The sequence below is a fragment of the Leguminivora glycinivorella genome, chromosome Z (genome assembly GCF_023078275.1).
Source record: "Leguminivora glycinivorella isolate SPB_JAAS2020 chromosome Z, LegGlyc_1.1, whole genome shotgun sequence".
Lineage (NCBI taxonomy): Eukaryota > Metazoa > Arthropoda > Insecta > Lepidoptera > Tortricidae > Leguminivora > Leguminivora glycinivorella.
The window spans coordinates 11,627,585-11,655,514 of record NC_062998.1 but is presented as its reverse complement, the minus strand read 5'-3'; the positions used below and the strand labels follow the sequence as shown (position 1 = coordinate 11,655,514).

The following is a 27,930-nucleotide window of genomic DNA, read 5'->3' as shown; positions in this document are numbered from 1 at the left end:
TTATCAACTTAAGGACTACAATTTTATATCTAGCTTCTTCACCCAACGGGCTGCGTTCACATCAGGGCTGTTACACAATATCTATGTGTTTTTGATGAGATAAAAGGTAAACGAGCAGACAGGTCGCCTGATGGCAAGCGATCACTGCCGCTCATGGACGCCCGCAACGCAACCGCAACACGAAGGGTTGGAGATTTTAAGCTTTAGCTTCGAGTGCGTTAAGGACGTTTCCATCTAAAAATACAACCGAAGTTCGTCAACATTATTGCAGACCTTTAACAGCCGCCATCAGAATAGCGAGGGGGCAAAGTTGTATTTTAACGCCGAGTGTGGAATTGAACCACGAGCGAAGCGAGTGGTTCGAGAATAGAATCCTGAACTTGCCGAGTTTTTCAACACACGAGAAGTAAAATACATTTACACCCGAGTGCAACACAAAACTTTTCCCCTCACTACCTATAGGTATCACTCGCTATAGCGAGGAAACTGCAACGCAAAAAATGCGTTTATCACTGCTTCCAGTAGGTAGTTCCACAGGTGGTAAATCGTCTTTTTTAGTAGATTCACCTACTTTTATCAATTTTAAAACAGTTAATTTGACTTTATTCAAGGTCAAATTACTTTACCCACTAGTGGATAAAATGCGTTTTTACCCGCTGGTATGAAAGGACAAAACACGTGTTTCCGAGCTAGTGAGGGGAAAAAATATCTAAACACTCATTCTAACGCTTAGACTATAGACAGAGGCGTGTCCATTGTAATTTCTGATAACCTTCGAGCTTCGCCGCTCTGTTAGCGACCGTTCACACATTGCCGACGTACTTACATGAATAATCTGGTAAACTGAACCGGTTTAGTTAATTCTTCTTAAACCTTATAAAAAATCCAGTAAATGGTCATTGCTATCCGAAGGTTGCGGCCCTGACCGTTAATGAATAAGCGATGATGAAGCGAGCTATCACGATCACCCATTGCATTAGGTAAACAGATTTGTAAATTCACAAAGATTTTCCTTGGATTAAAATGATCATAATGTGATTGCTCCACGGATTTGCAAATCGTAAGCTCTGTCAACACGATTACGCCGTAATTAAACTATCAATCAAATCATAAATGCTGTTGAAATGTTTTCTAACTAAGTAAGAATATGAACCATGAGAACATTGTAGCAAGCCAATTTTCTTACTCCCCTCTTCCCTGAACGGGAGGGGAGTCTGTGTGGAGCATTCCGTGATTTTCGAAATTAACGCGAATCGAACGCGAGCGAAGCTGTCTCATTCAATACCTACCATAATGAGGAGGACTTTGGGCACACCTTGGACACTAGCGATATATGAAAGAGGCGCGTTCCTAGCACACAGTCTAAGCTCGTGTAGGTGAACGCGTACTATGCTTGTATGAGTAAAATATGACAGGTCGACTGTTCGCGTTTTTGACAGGCGGTAACTGTGAGGTAACCGAAAGGGGGTGGGCGGCACTTTCAGCGGGGAACGGGAGTGGCCATACTGTAGGTACGATAGCATTCTTTATTATACTGTGCTTTGGGTCAACGTCAAAACCGTAATAGTGATTGTGATGTCAACTGAGTTTATCTCCGAATATCAACGAAGTACTGCCGAATATGAACAAAAGTTATTTAACAAGGGGGCAAGTTGTTGTAAACAACAACCTTTTGTGCTAGTATTGATACCTGAGGAAGCGAAAGATATGAGCGACTGAGCGTAGCGAGTGGGTCAGGTACCTTTAAACGTCTTTAAAATAGACTTAAGTTTTGGAATTAGGTATGTGTAGGTACGGCAATATTTTTTGTGATGAAACCCACCCACCCAAAACTGGAACCATAACTGGACGCGGGCCTGGAATCATAGGTAAGGTGCAATATATAGGTAATTACCTACGAAAGTCGTCTAATTTCAAAAGTCGCATAAAAATCATCATATTCATATTTAATCGATGGAATCAGGCGTTACTTTGCGGAAATCCATGTTAATCGTAAACTAGAACTTTCCTATTTATTTTTTTTTTTTTTTTTTTTTTTTTTGCGGTGGAGGTAAAATTATTGCATGAAAAAATACGCAAGTAATTATAACAGGTTAGCACTGATTGACTTGCACGTTATCTATTCGCGGATTAGCAAAGGAAAGTTCTAGTTTACGATATTCATATTTATTTATTGCATCCATGGTGTTATAAGATGTTACAAAGTAGGTATACGTGCTCATGGACCCTATTAGGGCGTGGCAACATATTTATATGCTATACTAAATATACATTAAACACTTAACACTATACCTACACATTTTACTAGGTCACAGTTAGTAGAAACTATTGTAGATATACGATACAAGAACAAAAATATAAATAATAGTTATTTGTTATACAAGGGGGCAAAGTTGTATTTTAACGCCGAGTGTGGAATTAAAAAACGAGCAAGTGAAAGGATTCTATAGTTGAACCACGAGCGAAGCGAGTGGTTCGAGAATAGAATCCTGAACTTGTGAGTTTTTTAACACATGAGAAGTAAAATACATTTGCACCCGAGTGTAACACGAAACTTTTCCCCTCACTGTAGCGAGGAAACTACAACGCAAAAATAGTTATTTGTTATACAAGGGGGCAAAGTTGTATTTTAACGCCGAGTGTGGAATTGAAAAACGAGCAAGTGAAAGGATTCTATAGTTGAACCACGAGCGAAGCGAGTGGTTCGAGAATAGAATCCTGAACTTGCGAGTTTTTAACACACGAGAAGTAAAATACATTTGCACCCGAGTGTAACACAAAACTTTTCCCCTCACTGTAGCGAGGAAACTACAACGCAAAAAAATGCATTTATCACTGCTTCCACTAGTTCCCCGGGTGGTAAAACATCTTTATTACTAGATTCACATACTTTTATCAATTTTAAAGCAGTTAATTTGACATTATTCAAGGTCAAATTACTTTACCCACTAGTGGATAAAATGCGTTTTTACCCAAAACACGTGTTTCTAGTGAGGGGAAAATGCGTTTATCACTGCTTCCAGTAGTTCCACAGATGGTAAATCATCTTTATAAGATTCACCTACTTTTATCAATTTTAAAGCAGTTAATTTGACTTTATTCAAGGTCAAATTACTTTACCCACTAGTGGATAAAATGCGACAAAACACGTGTTTCCGAGCTGGTGAGGGGAAAATAAATAAGTTATTTAATTGACCATTGAACTCTTGGAGAGTATATGGGCATCATTATTTCCATCATATCAAGGTTCCCCTTTCGAAATTACCCGAGCATTTTAGTCATTCGTAATTACCCTAACGCCACCTTACCCAGACCTGGACTTGAACCCGGCCCATTATTTTTTATGTTTAAACATGTATTAATTAATAATTAGTAAGAAGACTAATTTCATGTTTAAAAACGTGTCATTTAATTATTTGCATCATTAGTAATAAGTACCTACAAGTAGTTTTAGTTCGGTTCTGTTTTCGTTCTGTTGACAATTTAGGTGATAACGCTCTTATTACACTGCACTACCATGACACGGTGTAATAGGTACACTAACGTAATGCCTAGGTTTAATAATCGAATAAAAACTCAGCAGTTCGCGGCTATTGCACAAGACCAACACAAGACATTCACGTAGTTGATTCAAAGAGGTGTAGACGTTATAAATGTTTATAAAGGTATATTTTACGAAGTTAGAAGTAGTGAGTTGAATGTAGTTGTAAATTATTCAGTGACATAATTATTTATACATTTGTTCATGTAAGTTTGTGAGATTATTAGTTTTTGCCCTTTTCAATAACATTTTGGCTCATCGGCGAGTGTCTGTGTGCATCGCTCAGATTAATTAAAAAAAAAGTTGACATTTGAACGTTTAATCTACGCTACGTCACTTTATTCAAAATGGCGCTGGGGGTGCATTGCGGTGTTTCCGCTGTAACAAGCAGCCAAGAATTATGATTATAATGCACCCAAAGGCTTCAAAACAATGATAGTGAGTGCGTCTTGGTAGTGCTCGTGTTCTAAACATATACCTGCCCTTACAGTTAGTCAGCGTTCTCTTTACACGTGTTTACATCGTAATGCTGCGGAGAGTTAACTTTTACTCGATATGTTTCGCATTCGGCCTCAGTGTATTGTTAATTCTTGCTGGAAGTCGATATACAGATAACACATATAACCGTCCATACCCAGAGAGTCGCAGGAATATTAGGAACTTCCTGAGGATCGAGGATGGAGATGAACTGTATCCGCAGCTCATTCCGACAAACCCTTACGATGGGTCACCGAACCTTGACAAGCTACTGGAGAAGACCAGAGGAAAAATTAAATACGAGTTATCAGATTACAATTTCACACATTCAGGGGTAAAAAAATTGGAGGACCTACTCTTGGAATCGGGAGGTAAGCCTTTGAGGAGCCTCATTATATCTACATGGAGATCTGGCACTACGTTTTTGGGTGATATTTTGAATGCATTGGCTGGAAATTTCTACCACTATGAGCCATTTTTGAGCTACGAGATAATTCAGATCAGAGGCCCCCCTCAGGCAGACAAAGCATTAAGCACTATCAAGGGCATGCTCAACTGTGACTTTAAGGACATGGAAGACTATTTTAAATATGGGAAGGGTCACTTACACCAGTTCAGCCACAACACGAGATTATGGGACCACTGTAAATATAAGAAAGAACTGTGTTTCGACGCTAACTTCACTTCTAGGTTTTGTAGGTTGTTCCCTTTCCAAAGTATGAAGATTGTGAGACTGCGGCTACGATTGGTGCGGGACATTCTGGAGGACCATGAGTAAGTTTCAGTATTTCTTAGAATAGAATAGAATATAATTTATTTGCTTAAATATGGTACATTAAGTTGGACAGAATATAAATCAGCAGTCGGTATTACATATTTAGCCAAGGGCGGCATGCAAATTTTAATCTTAAATCTAACTATTTACATTATATACATATTTCATTACAAATTAATATACATTTATAAATTAATTTCAATATTTCCAACTTCAATAATCAATTAACACTTTAAATTATTATAGCTTAATTGCTCAGTGCTTGCACTGATCCCTGCTGGTTAAAAGCCTCCTCACTGCCCTTCCAATTTTAGTTTTATTAATTTTCAAATACTTGCCATAATGTACACAACACAATTAAATAATTTTCTTGTGTAGCCTTCCATTAATATTCTTTATCCCAAGACTTGACATATTTTATTATTATCATAATAAATTGTTATTACTTAGTAATAAAATAAAATATGTTGTGATGTAATTTCCTCAATCTTAAAATGAATAAGCTCATGAGACAATGTTTAAGAAGACAATTCCATTGTTAAAGTAACTGGACAGGTGAGTTATGTTAATTCAGGCTCCATTCTGCATTATATGAAACAAAAGATAAAACAATACCCCACATGTTGTGCCACTACTTTTTGCATTTGTAATATACAGTATGTAAACTAACAAAAACCATTTACTGTAACCCGTAAATGTCCAGGTGATACTGAGAAACTTTTACTATGGGATCAACCCCGAAATCACGAAAATATTATTATTATTATTATTTTTATTATTTATTTGATACCTAGCAGCTTTCAGCTGATGCTAAATATCACTGCACTTGTGTTTATTTTGCACTTTCAAAGTTCTAATATAATTGTCCAGTCTATTTTTAAACAGTTCACTGACGGCGCGCTAATAACAGTTTCTGGTAATTCCATATTGACTATGCGATTCTGCAGGAAGTGTTTCTTAGGGTTGCTAGCACATGGAGGTTTGATAAGCTTTTTAGAATGCCCTCTTAGTTTTGAGTTCTGGCTTAGTATATATAGGTCTTTCATATTATTCACATTGTAGTGTCCAGACAAGATTTTGTAAGTCTCAATGAGATCACCACGCTTTCTTCTATCCTCCAATGATGTAAGACCTAATTCCTGAAGCCGTTCATTGTATGGCTTATCTTTCAGTGAAGCGACCATTTTAGTAGCTCTTCTCTGGACTTTTTCTAATAGTGTAATATCCTTTTTGAAGTAGGGGGACCATACCTGAAAAGTTATTCAAGCAAAGGACTCCATTATGTCTTGTAAATCCCAACAAAAGATAAAGTGATCACATGGAATGCCTTTCCATATACAGCATAGAATTTGCTTTCCATATTGGTGATTGCGTGCATTTCAGGTCATGCGATATGCAGGTCTCTTTGATGGTAACAGCTTGCAGGGGAACAGAATCAATGTTGTAACCAGTTTCGTTGGTTTTCCCAATGTGAAGAACTGTGCATTTGTCAGGATTTACGATATGAGCCAGTCTTTAGTCCACTGGACTATGCGGTCTAAGGTCATATCTTCTGACAGTTTCATAGGTAGTTTTATTTTATAGTAAGTATTTCCTATGGGAGAGTAAATTTTTATTTCGCGTTTTGGGTGTTGGTCCCATAGTAAAAGTTGCTCTGTGTAACTTAAATATTAACAGGCTTCAGTAAATGGTTTTCGTTGGTTTACATACTGTATACAACATATATGTTGAAATATTTCATTAACTGTACAGTTGGTAAGAGTGACAGCTATAGACAATAGCAACTATAATTTGTGAAGCATAAAACCTAGATTAAAATGAAATATGCCTTCTTCAAAAATGACTTTATTTCTTTTTCTTATTCTACAAAAATTGCACGATAATCTATTCAAGAGTGTATATAACAGTAATAATCCTAACTTTATAACTCTTTCTGTTGCCACAGTAATTTATTTTCAGTTTTCATAATTATATTTACAGGCGATACAGGGATACAGGCGTGATTGTATGTATGTATGTATGTTGTATGTATGTATAATTATATTTCATAGCATTTGATTTTTTTAAATCTCAAAGCGGAATCTACTATATCAATATATTTCCTCTTGTTCCAGGCTTAACGTAAAGGTGGTGCTGTTGATCCGTGATCCCCGTGGAGTAATGCAGTCCCGGCAACACCGTGGATTCTGCCAACCCGCTCCGGACTGCTGGCAGCCGGAATTGCTCTGTGCTGACATGATAAGCGACTATGTTGCTGCCGGAAGACTGCAGCAGCAGTACCCGAATAGGCTCATGTAAGTGATACCTATAATATTAGACTACATGTCACAACCACAGAATTTTCCATTACAAGATAACCATCATAATAGTCTGTATCTTTTTTTCTTTCCTGTCAGACACAAAGGTCAATGATATGTCATAGTTGGCTAGTAAATTAAAATAATTAGTTCATAAATGAGTAGGTACCAAAATAAGTGTAGAGTTCTGAGACTGTCCTTGGTTTGGAATCTCCTCAACATCTCATAAACTGTTATACTGAAGCTACAAGAATGCTGGGCTTCTGCTAAGGTAAAAGAAAGTGGAATAAAGAATGCAATTGGGTACATAGGCTGTGTAACATATGTTTTTATTTTAAATGACTAGAAATAGGCTAGTTTCCTACTAGTCAAATCAGCTTCTTTTTAAGAACTGTCAAAATGATTTGGTAATATGGAATTAGGTACTATGAAATACTGAAGAGTGATGTCACGGTCAATTCATTTACTTTATTATATTTCTCTTTGACTTATTAAAATAAAAATTATGTTTAAACATAACTACTGTCCATATATTTCTTCTAATTATGTTGTTGCTTTATTTCGTGCACTGCATAAAATATTTTATTTTAGTATATAGGAAACTAGCCTATTAGGAGGCCTACTGAAATAAAACAAAACAAGAGGACAACTTTGTCACTGTCATATGTGCTCTCCACTTCATTAGTCTCTATGGCAAGAACTCCAGGTAGTTTGTGTGGTGGACATATGCTGTTGCTGTGCATCCTAATTATAATATTAACATCGCTAATGTGGCTGACAAGCGTTTACAAATTCAAGGTTGAAATAATTACCTTTTACCGTTTAGAGCTTGCATTCATTTTCCATAAAGGCTTTATTAATTTCGAGCGAAAGTGGATTAATCTGGATTCAAATCACTGAAGTCCTTTGAGGTATTTATTCATCATCATTGTTAATTGAATTTTTGGCACCATATTGTGATGTAAAGCCATCCTATAGAGTGGCAGTCTTGTATATTTGGTTCGCGATACGAGTCACCAGTGTTTGGGGTGCGAGGATTTTAAGCGCGCTGGCACCATATGAAAAGGGACAGAAGTGACTGTCCCTCTACTGACGCGTAAGTGGCCAATGTAAGTTGACCTATGCCGGCTCTGAATAAATTATAAATATGACTTATTTGTGGAATGTAATGCCGTCTGTTTTTTTAAATTTGAGCTTCTTGTTACCTTTCCACACCATTTCACACTACAGGTGGACATCTTTAAGGCATCAAAATACCCTTTTCCAATTTTTTTGTGCGAAAAACACGCGCTGCTTTCGGGTCTGTTACTTGGTCGATACTGATCGGGCACGGCGAGCGCCCGCGCTTATATCAGTGCAAATACTAGGAAGGCTGGCCACCGCGAGTCGTCTTGTAATAGATGTCTATAGGGGTTGGTCTGTGTGTAAAGCTGAACTTCGGCGTTTTGCACCAAATGTGAACTGTAATTAAGAGTTCTTCTTCGTACTACTTTTATGTAAAGCTTTACAATGAAAGACGGTTGGCTGCATCCAAAGACATATATAACTCCGTATAGACAGATAAAGTCTAAGAAAATAACGTACCTCAGTACCATACAGAAAAAGGTACGGTGGCCTAGATGGCATTACACTTTTGGGGTACCTACGCTCAGCTAGATGGCGTTAATATTAATATTTGACATTTTAAAACATATCAAGCTAAGAATATGGGCCAAATTGTCAAAACTGATGTTCAAAAGTTTTAAGCTTGTGTCAAGAGATGGCGGTCTATGCACTGTGATTACACATTTTACTTTGACAGTAACTCTCTATAATACTCGATCCTCTTTGCTGCATCCGATATTACCCGCGTCATGTGCTTTGCCAATCGCATATGTAGTTAGTATAGTATGGTAGTATCTATTAAAAGCTGCAAGATGACAATGATGCTCATTATAAAGATCCATTGTTACTATTTAAAAAAAAACAACTCAGGTACCGTAGCCGAATGGCATTTCTGCGACGCGAAACGAAAAGGAAACGCCGCGAAAGATAGTCTGGCTCTGTCGTGCCAATACGCTAGAGCGATAGAGATAGATATCTACGAGCGTTTCGTTTCGTGAGCATTGTGCTATTCTGCTAAGTACCTTGGTCAACTTGAATAATAGGTTTACAGAGTTACTTTATCAGAAATACGCCCAAGAACGCCTAAAATTCACCTGAGTAATTTTGTAAGTGCTTTGGTACGGTCCTGAATCAGTATATGCAAATGATGGAAAAACGTAGCGAGCCAAACTGAACCAGCATCAGCATTGCTACTTATTCTTTTTTACAGTAGATTCATGAACGGCATAATTGTTCTAATGTTTGCAATGACCTTGCACATCCTTGGGTAATTCCATGATAACTTGCGTTACATTTAGAACGCAAAGTTGTCAAACAAAGGTTATTTGTGGCTTGATTCATACTTAAATATCTTTTTTTGCTGGTGCACCATTTAATACAGTTAAATCTCATTAAACTAAAGTGGAAATTATTTGAAACATAACCATTTTCTGGCCTCAGTACACTAAAATGAGGTGGTAACTTTCGTTACAGAAATTGGACATGGGTTTTTAAAGCATCATTTAAATACGATTTTTTATTTCCATTATTGTTTTAAGAATTTTCTTGTAACTTAAATCGTGTCAGTCAAGAGTACAGGTATGTCTATGTAGCAAAAAGGAATCTTAATATTTTTCAATTATGAAAATAACCATGCAAAACATTGGTAACTTGCGTTTCAAGAAATCAGTAACTTTTGTTACGTCCGAATGAAACGTATTTTTTTATAGTAAGTGATCGAAATATGAAGTAAATGTTACAGAAGTAAAAAAATACAGGATTCCTTGATTTTTAGGGATATGAGGGAAGGTTATATTATTTCCCCCAAAAAAGATATTCAGTTTTTAATAATTTTTTGGATTTTTTTGAATATTATGTTATTTTAGTATTTTTCTAAAAATGTCAGCTACTTTTTATAATTAGAATAATCCCTTGAATATAATGTGAGTCTTAATTAGTTCAGTTTACGCACGTATCGTAAAAAGCACGCATTTTAAACTTAAAAAAAAATGGCATACTTAGTTAAACTCAGTTTATTAAAAAAAAACCGGCCAAGTGCGAGTCGGACTCGCCCACCGAGGGTTCCGTACCTACAAAACTTTTACGTTACTCACATAATTCTAAAGACTGGGCTAGGCTAGAAGTATAGGTTCTCTAATGAGCATAATTGTGTTTAGCGCCACCTCTCGACGAATTCGCGAACTAATTAGCACAGCTTGCGTGAGGTCTTTTATAATGTTAACCAAATTCAACATTTTTTATTTTATTTTAAAGTAGGTGTTTTATGTAAAATTTCGTAGCTATAAATTTTAACACCCTTATTCATAAACGTACACTAAAGTATCCAGCCGATAAAGTTCGTTTGTCCCTTTCTATCACACCGATACGTCGGAAAGGGACAAACGAAATTTATCGGCTTGATAACTTTAGTGTACGTTTATGAATAACGGGGTAAGTAAGTATGGTAAACATCAGAAAGGGTGAGTAAAACAATCTGAAAGGTTCTAAGTTTTACAGGTTTTTTAATCTAATCCAAATTTGGTTATGGTAGCTGAAAAAGTATACAGAATAGTGTAACGCAAGTTTCTAGCGGGAAATTACTAAATAAATATTATTTAATAAATACATTATTATATACAGAAATTGCTTGACAAATATACTGGGTGCACCTGCCCGGTATTTAATAGACAACCTTTTAACCACCAAGAGGGCACCTTACGGAAAATCGACATTAAGGTTTAGTAAAAGTCGCCTGGTTTTCGAGATTTTCACACTTTTTAAAATTTTAGGTAGTAGGTATTAAAATTTTAAAAATTGTGAAAATCTCGAAAACCAGGCGACTTTTACTAAACCTTAAAGTCGATTTTCTGGACCAATATAAGGTGCCACTCTTGGCAAATAAGGGGTTAAAAGAAAACGAAACTATGGCATTGCAGTGACAGCTGGGCGTTGCCAGCCTCTCGCCTACACCACAATTTAACCCATATCCCATAGATTTTCTGGACCAGTATAAGGTGCCCTCTTGGTGGTTAAAAGGTTGTCCATTAATTACCGGGCACCCTGTATAATATCAAATCGTACGAGAGCAGCGAACGTGTGCAGGCAGCGAGAGCCGACCGCGCGAATGATGAGTTCGCGCGGCGAATCCCGCGTGACATCGTCCATCGACACCCCTCCTCCCTCCCGCCCCGCCCGCAGCGGCGCGCGGTGTCTCCGCCCGCCTGTGTATCGTCCTTCAATTTCTTTACATATCGAAACTTATTACTGAAGAAGAAGGTTCAAAATTGAATGAATACAGGTGTATAGATATTTATGTAGCTGACCGTACGATAAAAAGTATAATTCATACACTTAATTGTAAAAATGTAATGTAGGTATACGGATTAATGAATTTAATATAGATAGGTAATTATTGATATATGGCAAAACGTACTTATTTTAAAAACCCTAAAAATGTAGAATTGAGTTTCTGCCACAGACCACCATGTGGTTTCTGCATATTCTGCGCTGTGCATAGAATTTGCAGAGACATTGCAGAGAGCGCACGCAGACACCGGCGCGGCGCCAGTGGACGCGTCTGTGTGCGTGAGCTAGGTATGCATACAACTACAACTGCTGTAGGCACCGCCCCCCTCAGTAGATCGATGCGATAACATCGATTTAAACTTCCCTAGCCTCGTGGCGCCCACCATACAAAATTTTTGCTAGGGAATTTTGATTCTTATTGTACTTGAGATTGAATTCAATTTCAGTTATTCTAAAAATTTTAGAAACAAAAGAAATTATATTTTATTTGTTTACATGAGAGTTAAAATTCCATTGAAACCATTATGTACTTTAGAAAGTACATTCGGCGCCACGAGGCTAGATACACTGTCAGTCACCTACAAATTCGACACTCAAAAGTGTCCGATCGCTTCAAACATAAATCAAAATAAATTCAAAAATAAATCAAAATATATTCGGCCGAATATTCGGTTCCACCATATTTGAAATCGTGGCATAGAGTTAAAAACTTTTCAATGATTGGTAATGGGTACATTGGATACTAACTAAGGCTCTTAATGTTCCTATAATTTAGTGCATAAGAAAATTTAGATTTTTGTTTTGTAAGCTATGTTATTTTTACTTTTTTACATAATTTAGTGTAGGTACTTATATTTAACGCATTTATAACCCCCTTTGGTCCTTAGAATCTTGAAATGGGATGTCATTATCCCATGAATTACGAAACAACTTACGTTATTTATTTACTTTGTTTATTCGGTAAATATTCGGCAATGTAACCGAACTATTCGGCCGAATACGAACATTGAAAAACTTGCCGAACATGCCGAATACCGAATATTTACCGAATATTCGGCCCATCTCTAAATATGACACTGAATTGTGCAAACTATTGGACATAAACCGTGGACGTGGCCTTGAGCGTTCGGATGAATCGGTGGTGGTGTCCTACCGCAATCTGAGGCGCTGAATGTTTTAAGACTGTGCACACTTACGCCGTGTCTTGCGTGGGCGACGGTCGCGCGACCGTCGCCGTCACGTCTCATCGCATCGTCTACTTCCATATCGATAAGGTTTGATTTCGTATGCGTCGCATCGCCGTCGCGCGACCGTCGCCCACGCAAGCCATCGGCTTATCAGTCGCGGTCGTCAGCCGCGTCCGTCAGACGCGTCCCATAATTTGTTTCAAGCTTTATACACAAGTTTTCCTTTCAATAGCAATAGCTAACGTAACGCTTGGCTTGAGTAATAAAAACTGTATAGTTAAATTAATGAAATATGTATAAGTAGGATATTGAAATCTTCTTTCTTCGTTGAGCCATCACAGCTAACTTTAACTTACAAACGGTCTCAAGCACCTGCACTTCTGAAGGCGCTTAAGTCATTTTTGCTAATAAAAAAAACCACAACGTTCTATGAACATTGGTCAAGTGCGAGTCGGTTTTCGACTTTTCCATACAAAGAACTCATGAGCGCCTGAACGACTATGATGGCAAAGTTAACGTTTCGCACTTTCAAGACTTTACGTATATATCTCGGAAACGATAAGAGATAGAGCAAAATGGACTTCAGATTTGGGCTTTCGGTGGCACAAATTCTATGTTTTCGTCAACAGACACCTTTTTTTGGACCGATTTGAATAAAATTTTGCTCAGTCAATTTATAAACGGTCTTAAGCGCCTCCTTTTTAGTAGGAACTTAAGTCATTTTGTACAAATGAAAAAAAATTTTAACAAGTTCTAAAAAGAAAAAGACAGAAATTAATTTCTTTATACCTGTCCAACGCACTTACACAATTTTAAGACGTTTAGTACCTACTTGCAGCGGCAGTAAGTGAAATTCGTAATCTGAGTTTTTTTCTCTTAAGTCCGACTTACGCTTGACTGTAGATTTCTAATAGGTTTTCCTGTAATCTACAGGGAGAGGGCTATCTCGTGTATTTTTTTGAAAATTTTACGCTAAGTAGTTTCGGAGATAAGGGGGGGGGAATGGTAATTTTTTGCTTATTTTCTTAAATTACTTCTAAATTACCAAAACAAAAAATATAAAAAAAATATATTTCAGATGCTGATAAAATGCTCTTTCATTTGATATGTAACACAATATAGTTTTAATAATTTTGATTTTTAATTTTCAATTTTACCCCCCAAAAGTGACCCCTGTGATTAAATTTCATTTAATTAAATTACATGTCCGTCTTTGGGCCACAGGTTTACATACGTGTGCCAAATTTCAAGTAAATCGGTCCAGTAGTTTCGGAGAAATCGGCTGTGACAGAGGGACAGACAGACACGCGAGTGATCCTATAAGGGTTCCGTTTTTCCTCTTTGAGGTACGGAACCCTAAAAATCAGTTCAAGTAAGGTCTAGAGCCAAAGAACATTACCCCATAACCAGATTTTAAAAATTCTGACCTCAAAAAATTCATTTTTTTCGCTCTCTGCCATGGAATTACCCCCTTCCAGATTAATGAGCTAGGTAGATCCATATAGGCTGTTCGTTGTTCAATTTTGAGCGGACAAGTTTCTATACCTATATATTAAAAAAAATCCTGCCGTTTTTTCGTTGCAATGGTCAACAGAGTAATATTAACCGCCCAACATTACTCGTATGTAATCTATTTTTCCTAATCTACGCACTAAAGTTATTTGAATATCTTTTTTTACCCTCAAAATATCTCCCTTCCCCCAGCTATAATCCCTATCTAATAGTAAAAATATATAATATTTATGAACGAATTATGTGGCATCCTAAATACATCTTATACTTTTAAACGAGCAATTCTTGTATATTTATTTATTTATTTATTTATTTATTTATATATATATTTATTTACACTGACGATCTCGGAAACCGCTCTAACGATTTCGCAGAAATTTGTTATGTGGGGGTTTTTGGGGGTGAAAAATCGGTCTAACTTATCCTTAGGTCCCGGAAAACGCGAATTTTCGAGTTTTCATGCGTTTTTCTTCGCGCGCCATCTCGTGTGCAGTAGTTGTACTGTTAAGACAGAATTCTTTCGGTCGATGTAAGTACTATTTATTGCAAACACTAGATGGCGACACAGGTCAAGGCTAAAACGAATAGAAAATACACTATTTGAGTTTTTGTGGCGAAATGCGCGCCATCTCGTGTGGAGTAGTTGTGTTGTTAAGGCTGAGAATTCTTTCGCTCGATGTAGGTACTATTCATTTTTGAACTAGATGGCGACACATGTCAAGGATACAAAACAGAACCGAGCGAAGCTCGGTTGCCCAGATATTTTTAGTTAATCAAAATCATGTACCTACTTTTGAACTTGTTATCGATTCGATAAAATAACTCTTAAGTATAAATCCCGCCGTCAGTACCTAAATGCGGGTTTGTTATGTGTCTTTAACTCAGTATTGCCTATGTAATAAACACATGAGCAATACCCTGAAAAGGTATAAACCACGTGTTGTCGGGTTTATTTAATTCTTTTGTCTAACACAAAAGCAAGGACGTATTCCATCAACCCTGTAATTTCACCGGCGGTGCTGACTGACATAAATGTAGTAGCTTCAAACACTATAATATAAATGTTTATCGATCTGCTGTATCATTATGTATGCTTTTTTTTTCTGTGACTCTGTAAAATAAATAGATAGATGTTATAGATAAGTAAAGACAAAAGAAAAGCTACTTCGAAATATTTTTAGGTATATGTAGCCAAATAAGACAAGCACAATGCATTGTCATGTGATTTGAATGTAAATCAGCAACATGCTTTGTTCCATACAAACCAAATGATTACATCCGCAACTGTCTTCATATTTTTTTTTTACTTTGATTCAATGCCAGACTATCTTTCTTTATACTCTTAAAGAATTTCCGGTTTTCTTTTGCAATGAAAAAGAAAATCATCTATACTAGGCCCGATGCAGAGGAGTTCGTCTAGTAATACAGAAATATTTTGTTTATTCTAATAACGTTTACACATGTAGGTATATCACGACCCAGTAGTGAGAATTGTAAAAGTACTCTAATATAGTTTATTTTGATTGTAAAATAATGTTGCATGTGACTTATATTGTTAAAAAAAAGAACTTTAAAAAATGTTGTCTTAACTTCTCCTCTCCTATAGCAGTTCTGCATGCATAGGCTTTAAGATATGTTTTTAGTTTATTAGCAAAACTTAGTTACTTTCCTTGGGCGGCCTTACATCAGTCATGTATTACAATACCCATCGATAAAAAATAAAATAAAAATCGTATTTTTTTTTCCTTTCAGTATCAGTGATAAACACTGCCATAAAAAATAAACTAGATTAGTATTAATATTAAACATTAATGATTTTTGAACTAAGACATTATTTTTGTACAAAAAGGAGAACCTCAAAAAATGGTCTGACTAGACGAAAACATATGCATCGGGGCTAGTACGGTCGAAGAAATTAATTCTTTAGCAGTTAGCGGTTCACTTTACGTTTGACAGCTCTTAGCATTAGTATGTGTCAACCAAATCTAATTGAACCGCAAATTGCTAAAGAATCAATTTCCTCGACCGTACATTCGTATAGAAGAAATTTCGGCAAACGGTACTTGCGCTAAAATGTTTCATAACATCTGTATGTGGCTCGCTGCGACTTCAGTCAAGGCCGATTTAAATGATAACAGTACCGTTATAGGTACCTACTGCATACGAATAGATATTGCATCGTTAAAATTTGTGAACATTTTAACTCGTGTTTTGTTTGACAAAGTCATGACTAATGATAGAATTGAAAGCTTTTTATAATGACAAAGCCGTCATAGGCAACAATCGATTAAACTTTGGGAACTAACTTGCTTAGCTCGTGTTAGTACGACATAGTAATAATATCAAAGAATCGATTATACAAATCTACATGTCTCTATTCTTCTTCTTGCCCATAATCCCAGTTTATCTGGGGTCGGGCCTCCTTGTGCATCGGCGCCACATCGTTAAAATTTGTGAACATTTTAACTCGTGTTTTGTTTGACAAAGTCATGACTAATGATAGAATTGAAAGCTTTTTATAATGACAAAGCCGTCATAGGCAACAATCGATTAAACTTTGGGAACTAACTTGCTTAGCTCGTGTTAGTACGACATAGTAATAATATCAAAGAATCGATTATACAAATCTACATGTCTCTATTCTTCTTCTTGCCCATAATCCCAGTTTATCTGGGGTCGGGCCTCCTTGTGCATCGGCGCCAGGATATTCTACCCTGGGTTGTCGTTGATTTAAGTTTCTGGGCTTTTAGATCCTTCTCCACAGTTGACCACCACGTCGTTGGTCGTCTGCCTCTTCCACTTGACTGTGTACTGATGTTGAGTACAGTTTTCACGGAGTAGCTGTCATCTCTGCGCATTATGTGACCATACCAGCGAAGTCTACTTTCCCGCAGTTTGTCTGCTACTGGCTCTGAAAGACCCTCTGACGTATTGATTACGTATCCTGTCCAAGCAATAGTCAGTCTAAGCGTAGTCAATTAGCAACTAGTATTGATTTCGTCACTCCGGTTTGTCTCGAATTTGCTTTTTTCCGCACTAGTATCGTGGAATATTACATTTATCTAAATTACGATGTTATTCTAAACGTCCACCTGATGGTTGGCTCGAGTTAAGCGCGGACGTGGTAGGCCCAGACGGAGATGGCGGGACGACCTTGAACACCTTCACGATTAATTGGTCAGAAATAGCACAGAACGGGAGCAGTAGGACACATAAACGGGCATTTAAAAAATCTAAACATAATTCATTAATTTGCAGGGTACTCCGCTACGAAGAGTTGGCCCTGGAACCCAACACCACCACGCTCCGGCTGTTCAAGTTCCTAGGGCTCAGCCTGACGCCCGCCGTCGAAGAGTTCCTCCACTCACACACCAATATCGAGGTGGCCGGCGTCAGCTCCACGTTCAGGGTGTCCCGTGACGTGCCGTTCCGGTGGAAGACTGTTCTCGACTACGACTATGTTGAGGAGATCCAGGTAATTCAACTGTTTTCCTAGGACTCAGCCTGACCTCCGTAATGGACTAGTTCCTGCACTCCCAACGGCCGGAGTCAAATGCCTACCTTCGAATTGTCTTGCGACATTTCTTTCCGGTAAAAGAGCGTTCTGTGGCCCTTTTCTCGAAGCTACAAGTTACAATTTACAAGTAGTTGTCAATGTCTAATATGACAAGTTGGAGACTTCCGCTTGTAACTTGTAGCTTCGAGAGATGGGCCTGGGCGAAAGTTTATTTTAAGATTATTTTTGATGTTATGTTTTATGATGTAACGTAGTACATTTTTCTTGTTCGTAATTAATATTTTTTATACACGGTTTCGTTGATTATAAAAAAGTTTACACACCTCGACTACAGGGCTAGTCAGTGAATATTAATTTGAACCATCATTTGTTGTCATTTACTGAATCTAAATTGCATGATGCGATTGTTTAAATACCCTAAATTAGTGCCTTAGCATCGTGTTATAGCTCAGCGATGTGCCTAAATAGGCTAACATGCAGTTTTGTTTTACACAGCGCGTTTCTTAGCTCGGTCCACATCACGTAACATGTCGTCTACTCAACACTAATCTAATAAACTATTGATGGGGTGACTTTGGTGGTACACTAGGGTATCGTAAATTGGCATTTTCATAATGCAGATTCAATCCAAGTAATTATCCTTTGTGAGTTCTAACAGGGGTAATCCCACACAAATCACTTGCAGGCCTTCTGTGCACTAGGAAGCAAAGCTGGTGGAGTTGACGTATGTAATTGGACACTCATTTATTATGTAGCCACGGCATTGAAGCCAAGGCCTCTCGGTTCCTCTGACGAAGTGCTGTGTATATGTGGATTAACATAACGAATCTATCCTACCTATCGACGAATAGCAATTAAAATAATTGTATTATGTGTTCAGATAACAAAGCACATCAAATAATGTATGTTTTGTAAAGTGCATATTTAATGACATTGAGATTTATATTATCTTTTTCTTCTGTGACAATTTGATATGTTTTCTCTGAAAAAGAACGACGTATTTTAGCTACAATATAATTTATTGAAATTAATTTCCATAGAGTACCTAGTCTGTTAATATTTTTTGATGTTAACTTTTGTATGTTAAATTGTATCTTGTTATTTAATGCTTGTTATTGTACCAGAGCTGTAAGAACCTCTTTTTGACACATGACAGCGTCCACGAAACGTAAACTCGCGCAACCTAATGAAATTTTAAATAAAATCCTGTAATAATATTTAAAAAAATCAACAACTTAAAATAGTACATTACGATACAAGTGCGTAAAAAAGGAAGTTCGACACGAGTTACGAATTTCCTTTTCGCACGTGTATCGTACGACGTTTTTCAGTAGGTACAGATGAGCCTGCGAAGTTTCGACCTGGCATATAATATAAAATATAAAAAAAACAACATCTGTACTGAAATAGTACATTACGATACAAGTGCGTAAAAAAGGAAGTTCGAAACGAGTGGCGATAAATTAAAACACGACCGAAGGGACTGTTTTAAATCGACACGAGTTACGAATTTCCTTTTCGCACGTGTATCGTACGACGTTTTTCAGTACAAATGGCACTCCGAAGTTTCGACCTGGCATATAATGAACCACTTCTCGCACTAGTGCGTAAAAAAAACACCATCTTTACTGAAAACAATATTTCGCTTACTTTAAACATAATCTAACACATGTTACATTTTTACGGATCTTCGTTAGTGAGTATTTTATTGTCAGTCTGTCATTTCGATTCAAATGTCATCTCACACCGATTGACACTTTGTCAGCTTGGACGCTGGCTAGTTACTGGCAATTTACCCTAGGTTAGTTAGACGCTACCTACTGTAAATAATATCGTCAGCTTCTTAACCTCTAAATAATAAACTATCTAATTTTATGAGACTTCGCTCATAACCATCTGCTTAGGAATTCTTAGAGTTGATCATGTGAGCATTATACCGTCGACCATGATAGGCACCTGTGATTATGTAAACGTAGAACGATTGTATTCGAACCAAGGCTACGGATTACCGCATTTACTGCCAGTACTTTTTAGAGTTCCGTACCCAAAGGTTTGATACTCTCATAATAATAATTGAGCCTACATAATACATATGGCCCATTGTTGGGCTCAGACCTCCTACCACGCGTGGCAGGGCTGGGGCTATAGTCCCTACGTTAGCCCAATGCGGATTGACCGTAAGGGCAACCCTATTGTATATATTTTTTCTTTTAGTTGTTAGATGACATCATGTTGGTATATAACCCACCCAATTACCCCCCCCGCATCTCTAGCGTCTCGCGAGCGTAGCGCCGGGCCAACTGTATGGAAAAAGCTAACGCTCGATGTGGGAGCCCTTAATGTTGCTCTTTGTTGATAATAATCAAATGACTAAATACAAGAATATCAGTCATACACAAATAATACATAAAAATATTATTTGCATTACCGACCGTATAAGTAGGTATTTGTTCGTCAAATAACACTTGCTTAAACAAAATAAATATATGCTAATTTAAATACAGTTATCATATTTCCACACTGTGACGGAATGCCGTTGTAATTTGAGTATGATGACATCAATATAACATGTGTATTTAATTTCAGATGGCATGCAAGGAGGCGATGGAGCTGTGGGGATACCGCATGGCGCACAATGCGACTCACATGGCTAGTAAAGAGTTTTACCCCTTACAAAGATACTCGATCACACAATGATATTACGTAATCCATGAGAAAACGAACGAATAATAGTTACATATTTCACGTTGTTGATATACAAATTGGTAATATATTATTTTATTTATTTAGCTGGTAATGAATGGTGCAGCGCCGCCGCTGGCCTAGTCAAGCGCGGCATGTTCGAGCAAATCTCAGTCAGGTGTCTTCCCTATATATCTCTAAAGCAACTATTAGTTTTCTAAACGCACATAGTGTACGTGCTAAAAATATTTTAGTTAAAATGTTATTTACCTACATGTTTTAGTTATTAATTGTAAATTTTAGTTTATTTGAAATAATCTCTTAGTGAACGTAATTTGATTCCACGAAATTTTGGAACATTCCACATTGTTGCTATTGCAAATACGGCCGCTATAAAATGAAGTTACAAAAATACTAGTTCTCATTACTACACCAGTATTATTAAACCATGTAGAGTAATATTTATTAGAGGACACTTTAGTTTGTGGCCGAGTATATACATACCAGTAACTTGTTTTTGTTGGAAAAAGTAGTGGTCGGGCAGAGTTTACAATAAGTTAGTTCTCATTTTATTTAGTTGTATATTATTGAATCAGGGTTAAACGATATACATGTTGAACGTTTTCGGTTGGTTCAATGAAACTTACGTATGGAACGGGCCCTCAGCCATTCATACTTATATTTTCTGAAGACTGAATGCATTTCCAGCGTTTGTCCTTACTCTTCCAAATATTATACTAACAAATGAACTAGCTCAGTAGAATGTTTGCGCTTTATAATCGACTCCAGTAAAGTCGTGAAGTAATGTTAGATGTAATTAGTGAGCTCAGGTTGTGTACAACACCGCGGTGTGTCGTTGTTATATCCAAATGTAAAAGATGGACCATTTAAATTACGAGAGGTCAAAATTGCTTGATTAATCAATACTGTAATATAGGTAAGAGCAATGTATACAAGTACATGTGTACGAGCAATTTTTGTCTCTTCTACTTAATGCATTTTAATTACGAATAAGCTTAGGCATTAGCACTCACGGAATTGAGGAATTGTTAATGCTTCCAGTTTAGACACTGTATGAGTAATATAGTTTAGAGAACGTCGTAGTGCGAACAAGTGGCTTCGATCGGCCAGTAACGTTAGACAGGGGACGGGCGGGCGCGTTTTGCGCTCGCCTGGTGTGATACATTTACATTTATATTGTGGCTTTTCAAACTAGAGAATATTCGGTTACGCTACTCGAAACACCAACTCGCTAAGTGCTTTACTAAACACTTGGTGATAACAATTAATTACTACATTGAGCGGCACGCATGTCCGCGTCGGATCAAATGATATAGAAAGCTGAATAATCTCCGTCCATGAGATAAATACGATCGTCGATATCAAACCCCGAAGTTTCGGATAGACGATACCGGGCTCTCGTCATGTAACGAGGTATGCACACTGACTCAAAAATACACGTTTTGAATAGTAGCTTGCACAGTACATAGACTTAACATTCACGATTTGGATGAGTGTTATTTGTAAACCGCAAGCGGGTTGCTTTTGAATTTAAGTCGCTTGGTTTGTACATGTGATTAAGTAATAATTAAGTAGTAACTTGGACTGTAAGTGAAATTTAAGATCTGATGGTGTCATATCGTATACCGGGACGCCAGCGCCCGCAAGGTGGCGCGCGCGTCGAGAACGCAACAAACGGAACTATAAACGTAGTGAGATTCATTAAGTGCACTTGTTTGTAAGGTAGCTCTACCTATAGGTAAACGATTGAAACGTTGATGCTAAATTTGAATGTATTACTTTTCGCGAGTCTTTAGTATTCGAGGTAGGAAAATAGTCAGTTTTGGTTCGTCTTTATCATAACGTAAATTTACAAATTACCTACATTTATATTGAAAATAAAGGCAAGTACAGTGAAATCTGGATAAGTGAGACTTCAAGGGGCGACAGAATTTGTCACTTAAGGAGGTATTCCACTTATAAAGGGTCTCAGTTAGACAGGTATAATAAAATGTCTGTCTCATTTACAGAGGGTATCACTAACAGAGGTTAGAATAGAGGTTTTGTCAGTTATAGAGGTAACATAATATTGTTATTATTATGTACCTAGCAGTGGTGGCGGCTGGTGAAAATTTCTGCTAGGCAACACCGAGCAAAAAGAAACCTACCTTAACATTAGGTACTTTATTAGTAATCAATTTTAGGCAAGCCGGTGGGAATTGGCTTGTATGGACGAGCTGCTGCTGGTAGCTAGTTGGTCTCTCTAAAAAGGTATAAAAGTACAAAATAAACCTTGTCTAAAAAAATATCGAAAGCTCGGACGTCATTGCGCGTTCGACTTTTATATTATGATTATTGTGATTTTTAAAAAAATATTTTTTATGTAATTTTTTGAGATTTTAGTTTTAAGTTCGATAGTTTTAATTACATACTTAAAATAAATGTGAAAACCCTTCAACTCGCCTAAACACAAATAACCGACAACATGGATGGATGAAGGATGAATGAAGAATTACTTATTAAAAACATGGATACTGATTTTCAATAAAGTCCAAGTTACAGAGGTCATAGATTGACTGTGTCAAATACAGAGGTAAACTCCTATAAAATTCTAAAGAAACAATTTTAAATGAATGTAATTTTTCAAATATGTATAGTCTGGTAACAGAGGTAAAATGGACTCTGTCTCACTAACAGAGGTAAATGTGACTATGCAGTCGAAAAAGCTTATCTCAGTTATAGAGGTCCGTTTTGTCTCACTAATAGAGGTAAAGCAGGGCAAAAGTGTCGGGACCGCACCTTTTGTCCCAACTAAAGAGGTTTCTCACTTATCCAGGTCCCACTTAACCAGGTTTCACTGTAATAGATTAGTGGTAAATAATAAATTAATAATCTTTACCATAAATGCACGCGCAACATTACATTAGTATAACGATCGAATAGGTACTGAAGTATGCATTTAAAATACCTATTAGCTACGAATATTCTGCAAAGACTCGTCTTTACGTAATAATATTAGGTAAATAGCATAAAAATAAAATAGCATAGGTATTTTCAAGTCCCGTTAATTAAAAGGCCTTATGTTCATTTAGTAGAAGTGATTTATCGGCCTATATTGTAGAATATAAAAAGAAAACACTAAACGTGCTGATTGTCCAACTAAATATTTACCTACTTTTAATTTCAATTTCAATCGGTTGGTCGGTTGATACAAAATCTGTAGTATTTTGTAAAGAATTTGGCAGCCCTGCCATCTATTCACTCCATTTGACACATATGAGAGGAAAGGCCAGCTTAAGTTAATTTTATATCGTAAATTAAATTATAAAATATACTCTTTATCGAACAATTAAGATACTGATTAAAAATAAGATTAAGCATGCGTTTCGGAGATGCCTACTGGCTATTAGGGTGGACCTAATTTTTTTTTAATGTTAGGGCTTCACATGGTTATTTTTTCTTAAAAGCGTATAAAAATTGAATCTAATTGTGTGAGGACAGGCAGGACTAACAGCCTTGTGGAGTACAAGTAGTAGGAGGACAAGTAGCCTTGTGGAGTAATGGTTAATAATTGAAGTGAAACTTCTTACTTGTTAATGCGACTTCCAACTGACAGCGCGTAACACTCAGTCAGTGTTACGTTGCGCAACGACAACTCACTCATTCAATCTACTTTCACTCTACTTGGACATTGGCTGCACATAACACTTAAATTTGCACCCATTTGTGTAAAGCACGGTTGTCCAGAGGCTACAGTACATTTTTGCCGTCACGCTAGCCTTATTTCTAGGTTCGATCCCCGGCAAATCTTTTAGCATTTTTATTTTTATTATTTTTTCTTCTATCCCCGGGTTGCCCCCAGTTATCACAATTATGTTACGAAGTTTCACTTCTTCCGCGTGGAGGGACTCTACGCACTGTTTTTTATTTTTGTCCCATACAAACGTGGACCACCCTACTGGCTATTGACATTGAACGCTTCACTCTATAGGTAAAGGCCTATGTTGAACAAAACGAATACTCTGGACCGATAGAAAAAAAAACTGTTGTTAAATCAATTTATTTATTTTTATAATGCAGAAATCGGTTCAAAATTTAGCTATTACTGCTATTAAGCAATCAAATATGCAAGATCTATTTCAGACACAGCTCGGTCTGTTACAAATTCAATCGGTCTTGGCTATAAATGGGTGAATTAACTCGATTGTTTGTCATGGTTCAATCTGTTGTTATGCATATATTTTGTGCAATACAATATGTCTCTAAATCTAGATTCTAAAATGGTATTGGAATACAACGTGTTCTTAATCCGGACATAGGTACATAAAACATACATATACATTAAGATATCTGTAACTCGTATACAAGTATTATTGCAGTCTGTAATTAAGGAAAAAAACTGTTTACAATTATTTTCCCTGACTTAACATGACACTTATTTAATGAGCCTTCATAACACTTAAAGCTATGCAACCGCATTCTATGCATAATAAATATATTATTACATATAAGATGTATTTATCCCTTCAAGTGGCATACGTAATTTTTGAGTAGAAAGAACCTTGATTTTAGTTCGATTAAGTAAATTTCAAATTTGTTTGATGTAATCGGCCTGGAGCCGAAGGCCTCTATCCAAGTTGAAAAATTGAGGTGTTTACTTTTAATGTTATTAGGAGATATTAAAAATATTTCTATGTACTTCTCACGTGAAATAAGTGTAGACACTAAAGGCGATGACGCAAAGCGATCTTGCTTACGACAATACCTATCCAAGTGCTACAAATACAATAAATATACAAGATAACGAAGAATGAACTAACATTCGTTGTTGATTAGGCTTAATTTAATGGACTTGGTATGCTAATAATTACATTACCTACTCGTTGTTGCTATGCTCACAGAGCATAATATATACGCTTGTGACCTACGCACGGGTCTTCGGTCAATTATTGCAACCTCGCTCCCCACATGAAATAAATACCCTTTTAAAAATTAAATTACCTACCTGCAGTCGAGGGAAGACTGAATCTCTCGGTCCCACAACCGTCATTGACGCCAAAACCTTTATGCATTCATTGGCAATTATTAACAAAATAATTAGATACATACTCTTACCAAGCTGAGGTGGCAGCAATTTTGACAGCCTCGATCGTACAAAATGTTATTTTAACGACGGTTACTTAACGTTTGCACAGGCGCTGCTATCGAAATCGATGCTAACTTGCTCAGTCTACATTATTTTACATATTTTTTTCTGGCGTAGGGCACAGATATGAAGGTCTACGTAAATATCTTAACAGCTCAGAGTGCTCAAGTAGAAGAAAAACGCATACAGGGCGAGTTTTGAACGTATTTATTTAATATGTAATCAGTATTTTCAGCTGTGTTCATTGCTACCTAGAATCTCTGCAATGCAAACAATTTGAAAATATTACAGATATTATAATTATAAATGTGATCCTTTAAGGGGCAATGAAAAAAAAAATTGCCGTTTTAAGCACTTTAAAAAAGAAATCTAAACCAATATAATTACTGTCCCAAATAAAATATCTTAATATCAATTTAATGTTAAACCATAAAATCTTGAAAACTTTAGTAGGAAATATATATCGGGACTAAATTATAATTTCGCGATACTTTAGATGAGTCTAAAAGCTAATAATACTGCCATTATTTGCTGTTAGTGTCGCAAACGAGACAATATTTCGCTTACAATCATTGCTCTTTAAGTAAAGGAGCTTTTAAACGGGCCATGTTTTCGCTGCAATATGTTCCCGGTGTTATTTTTAAGAGAAAAGGGGTGTCGAGAAGACACGTCCGTTTCACGTATCGGTATATTTCGACTGACCATGACGGTTGCCGGGTGCAGCCGGCAGGCGGGGAAATCTCATCTACCCGATATCTTAAACCTAACAGCCGACAACTATTGGTGTCTTTCTCTCACATGTGAGTAAGAGGGACGCCAATAGTTGCCGGCCACATATTGCAGTGAAAATATGGCCCGTTTAGAAGCTCCTTAATGTGTATGTGTTTACGAAGTAATACAACAAAGTCAATAAAAAGCCATCAATTACTAATTAAGAGAACATGCTTCCTAATAGATCTGACAATATAATAAATTATTATGTTATGCCTTAACGAAATACTGGTAGTGATATAGTTAAGATTTTTTTATTGAATTGCATGTTAGAAACTATTATACAGTCATAATTATTTAGTGACGCCGTTCTGAGAGCTGGCTGGAACCAGTGTAGATTTTTTATCATATCATTAGCATATCATAAGGTACTGATTATACACGAAGTGAGTGAGTCGATCACGATAATCTTTCGCTTGCGCCTATTAAGGAATTTATTCAGTAAGCTGGTGTACGCTTAATATTGGCTATTGCGTTACATATTATTATAATGCTCCTATGTTTAATAAGTAATGTTATATTTTGTTATGTTTTAAGATTTTAATAGGCTAAATTAATTTACTTATGTTAGTTAAATACTTACCTACTCGACATTTAAATGTGAAAGAATATTGTTCAAAATTGCTTATTAATTTAAGATTATCTTTAGATGACATTGTAAGCAATAAAATATAAATTACACGAAAAGTTCAGCCCATTTGATTGGAAGCGGTAGAATTTAAGGGTAGCCTTATTAGCATAAGAGTTAAGAGTGATTAAAATGTTAAAAGTTATACTCAGTAGGTAGGTAGTTATAGCACGGCGGCATACTCATTGCAAACATTGTATTCATTATCTTTTTGCCTTAAGTTTTTAAGTTACAATAAAAATGGATGAGCCGTTCCAATTTTTGTTTTATTGAACGTGCCCGTTATTACACATTTTAAGAAACACATACAACCTGACAGGTAATTTGACCATGTTAACAATGACGATGAAGAGTTGGTTGGTGACATACAATTTGCGGTGAATTGGAGTAGGTACTGATGTGAAGACGGAAAGTTTCCAAAATTCTGAAATGTTCACATAGAAAAACTTCGAAAACTTTCCATACTTTGTATGGACAATTGTGTGGATGGAAAGTTTCCATTTCATAAATTTAAATTCTCTTTATTTTTCGTGAAGATTTCATAAATTTTTAAAGAAATTTGAGATTTTTTTGGAAAGTTTTCGCCACTTGCACATCACTAAATTGGAATGAGACTAAACCCTTACTGAATAACACTTTGAAAGCCAAAACACCGAAAGTTGTCGTGCTCATAGTGCCAAAAACAACTAAGTACAGTTGTTATGGATGTCAAAGTTCTTTGGATACTCGAGTAAAGTAGCTTATAGTAGTAGTAAGAGTAGCTATATTTATGTTTATCAAGCAAAGCGTTCAAAAGGTTAAGAATTGAAATCTATGGCCAATATTCGGGCCTACTAATGTGCAAGTTGCGATAACTTTATAAACAAATGAAAACTTCTTGAAAATTTCATGAAGTTTTACATGTTTATATAAGTAATTAATGAAATGGATAGATTCAATCTCCATACTAAACCGAGGAACATTTCAGATTTTTCCCTAAGTATGTTGAAAATTTCGCAATTTTGCAAG

General features: G+C 36.5%; 1 protein-coding gene across 1 annotated transcript; it reads left to right on the top strand.

The window, feature by feature from the left end:
* Positions 1 to 3,712: 3,712 nt before the first annotated feature.
* On the top strand, positions 3,713 to 27,180 carry LOC125240818 (carbohydrate sulfotransferase 4-like). Its single transcript, XM_048148943.1, has 4 exons — positions 3,713 to 4,792; positions 6,908 to 7,087; positions 17,437 to 17,653; positions 20,282 to 27,180. The coding sequence occupies exons 1-4, from the start codon at positions 4,068 to 4,070 to the stop codon at positions 20,390 to 20,392; spliced, it is 1,233 nt and encodes a 410-aa protein (XP_048004900.1). The 5' UTR covers positions 3,713 to 4,067; the 3' UTR covers positions 20,393 to 27,180.
* Positions 27,181 to 27,930: the final 750 nt, after the last annotated feature.

Coding starts and splice junctions, on each gene's coding strand:
- LOC125240818 (XM_048148943.1), top strand. CDS start 4,068: ATGCTGCGGAGAGTTAACTTTTACTCGATATGTTTCGCATTCGGCCTC. Junction 4,793..6,907: donor GACATTCTGGAGGACCATGA/GTAAGTTTCAGT, acceptor CTCTTGTTCCAG/GCTTAACGTAAAGGTGGTGC. Junction 7,088..17,436: donor CAGTACCCGAATAGGCTCAT/GTAAGTGATACC, acceptor ATTAATTTGCAG/GGTACTCCGCTACGAAGAGT.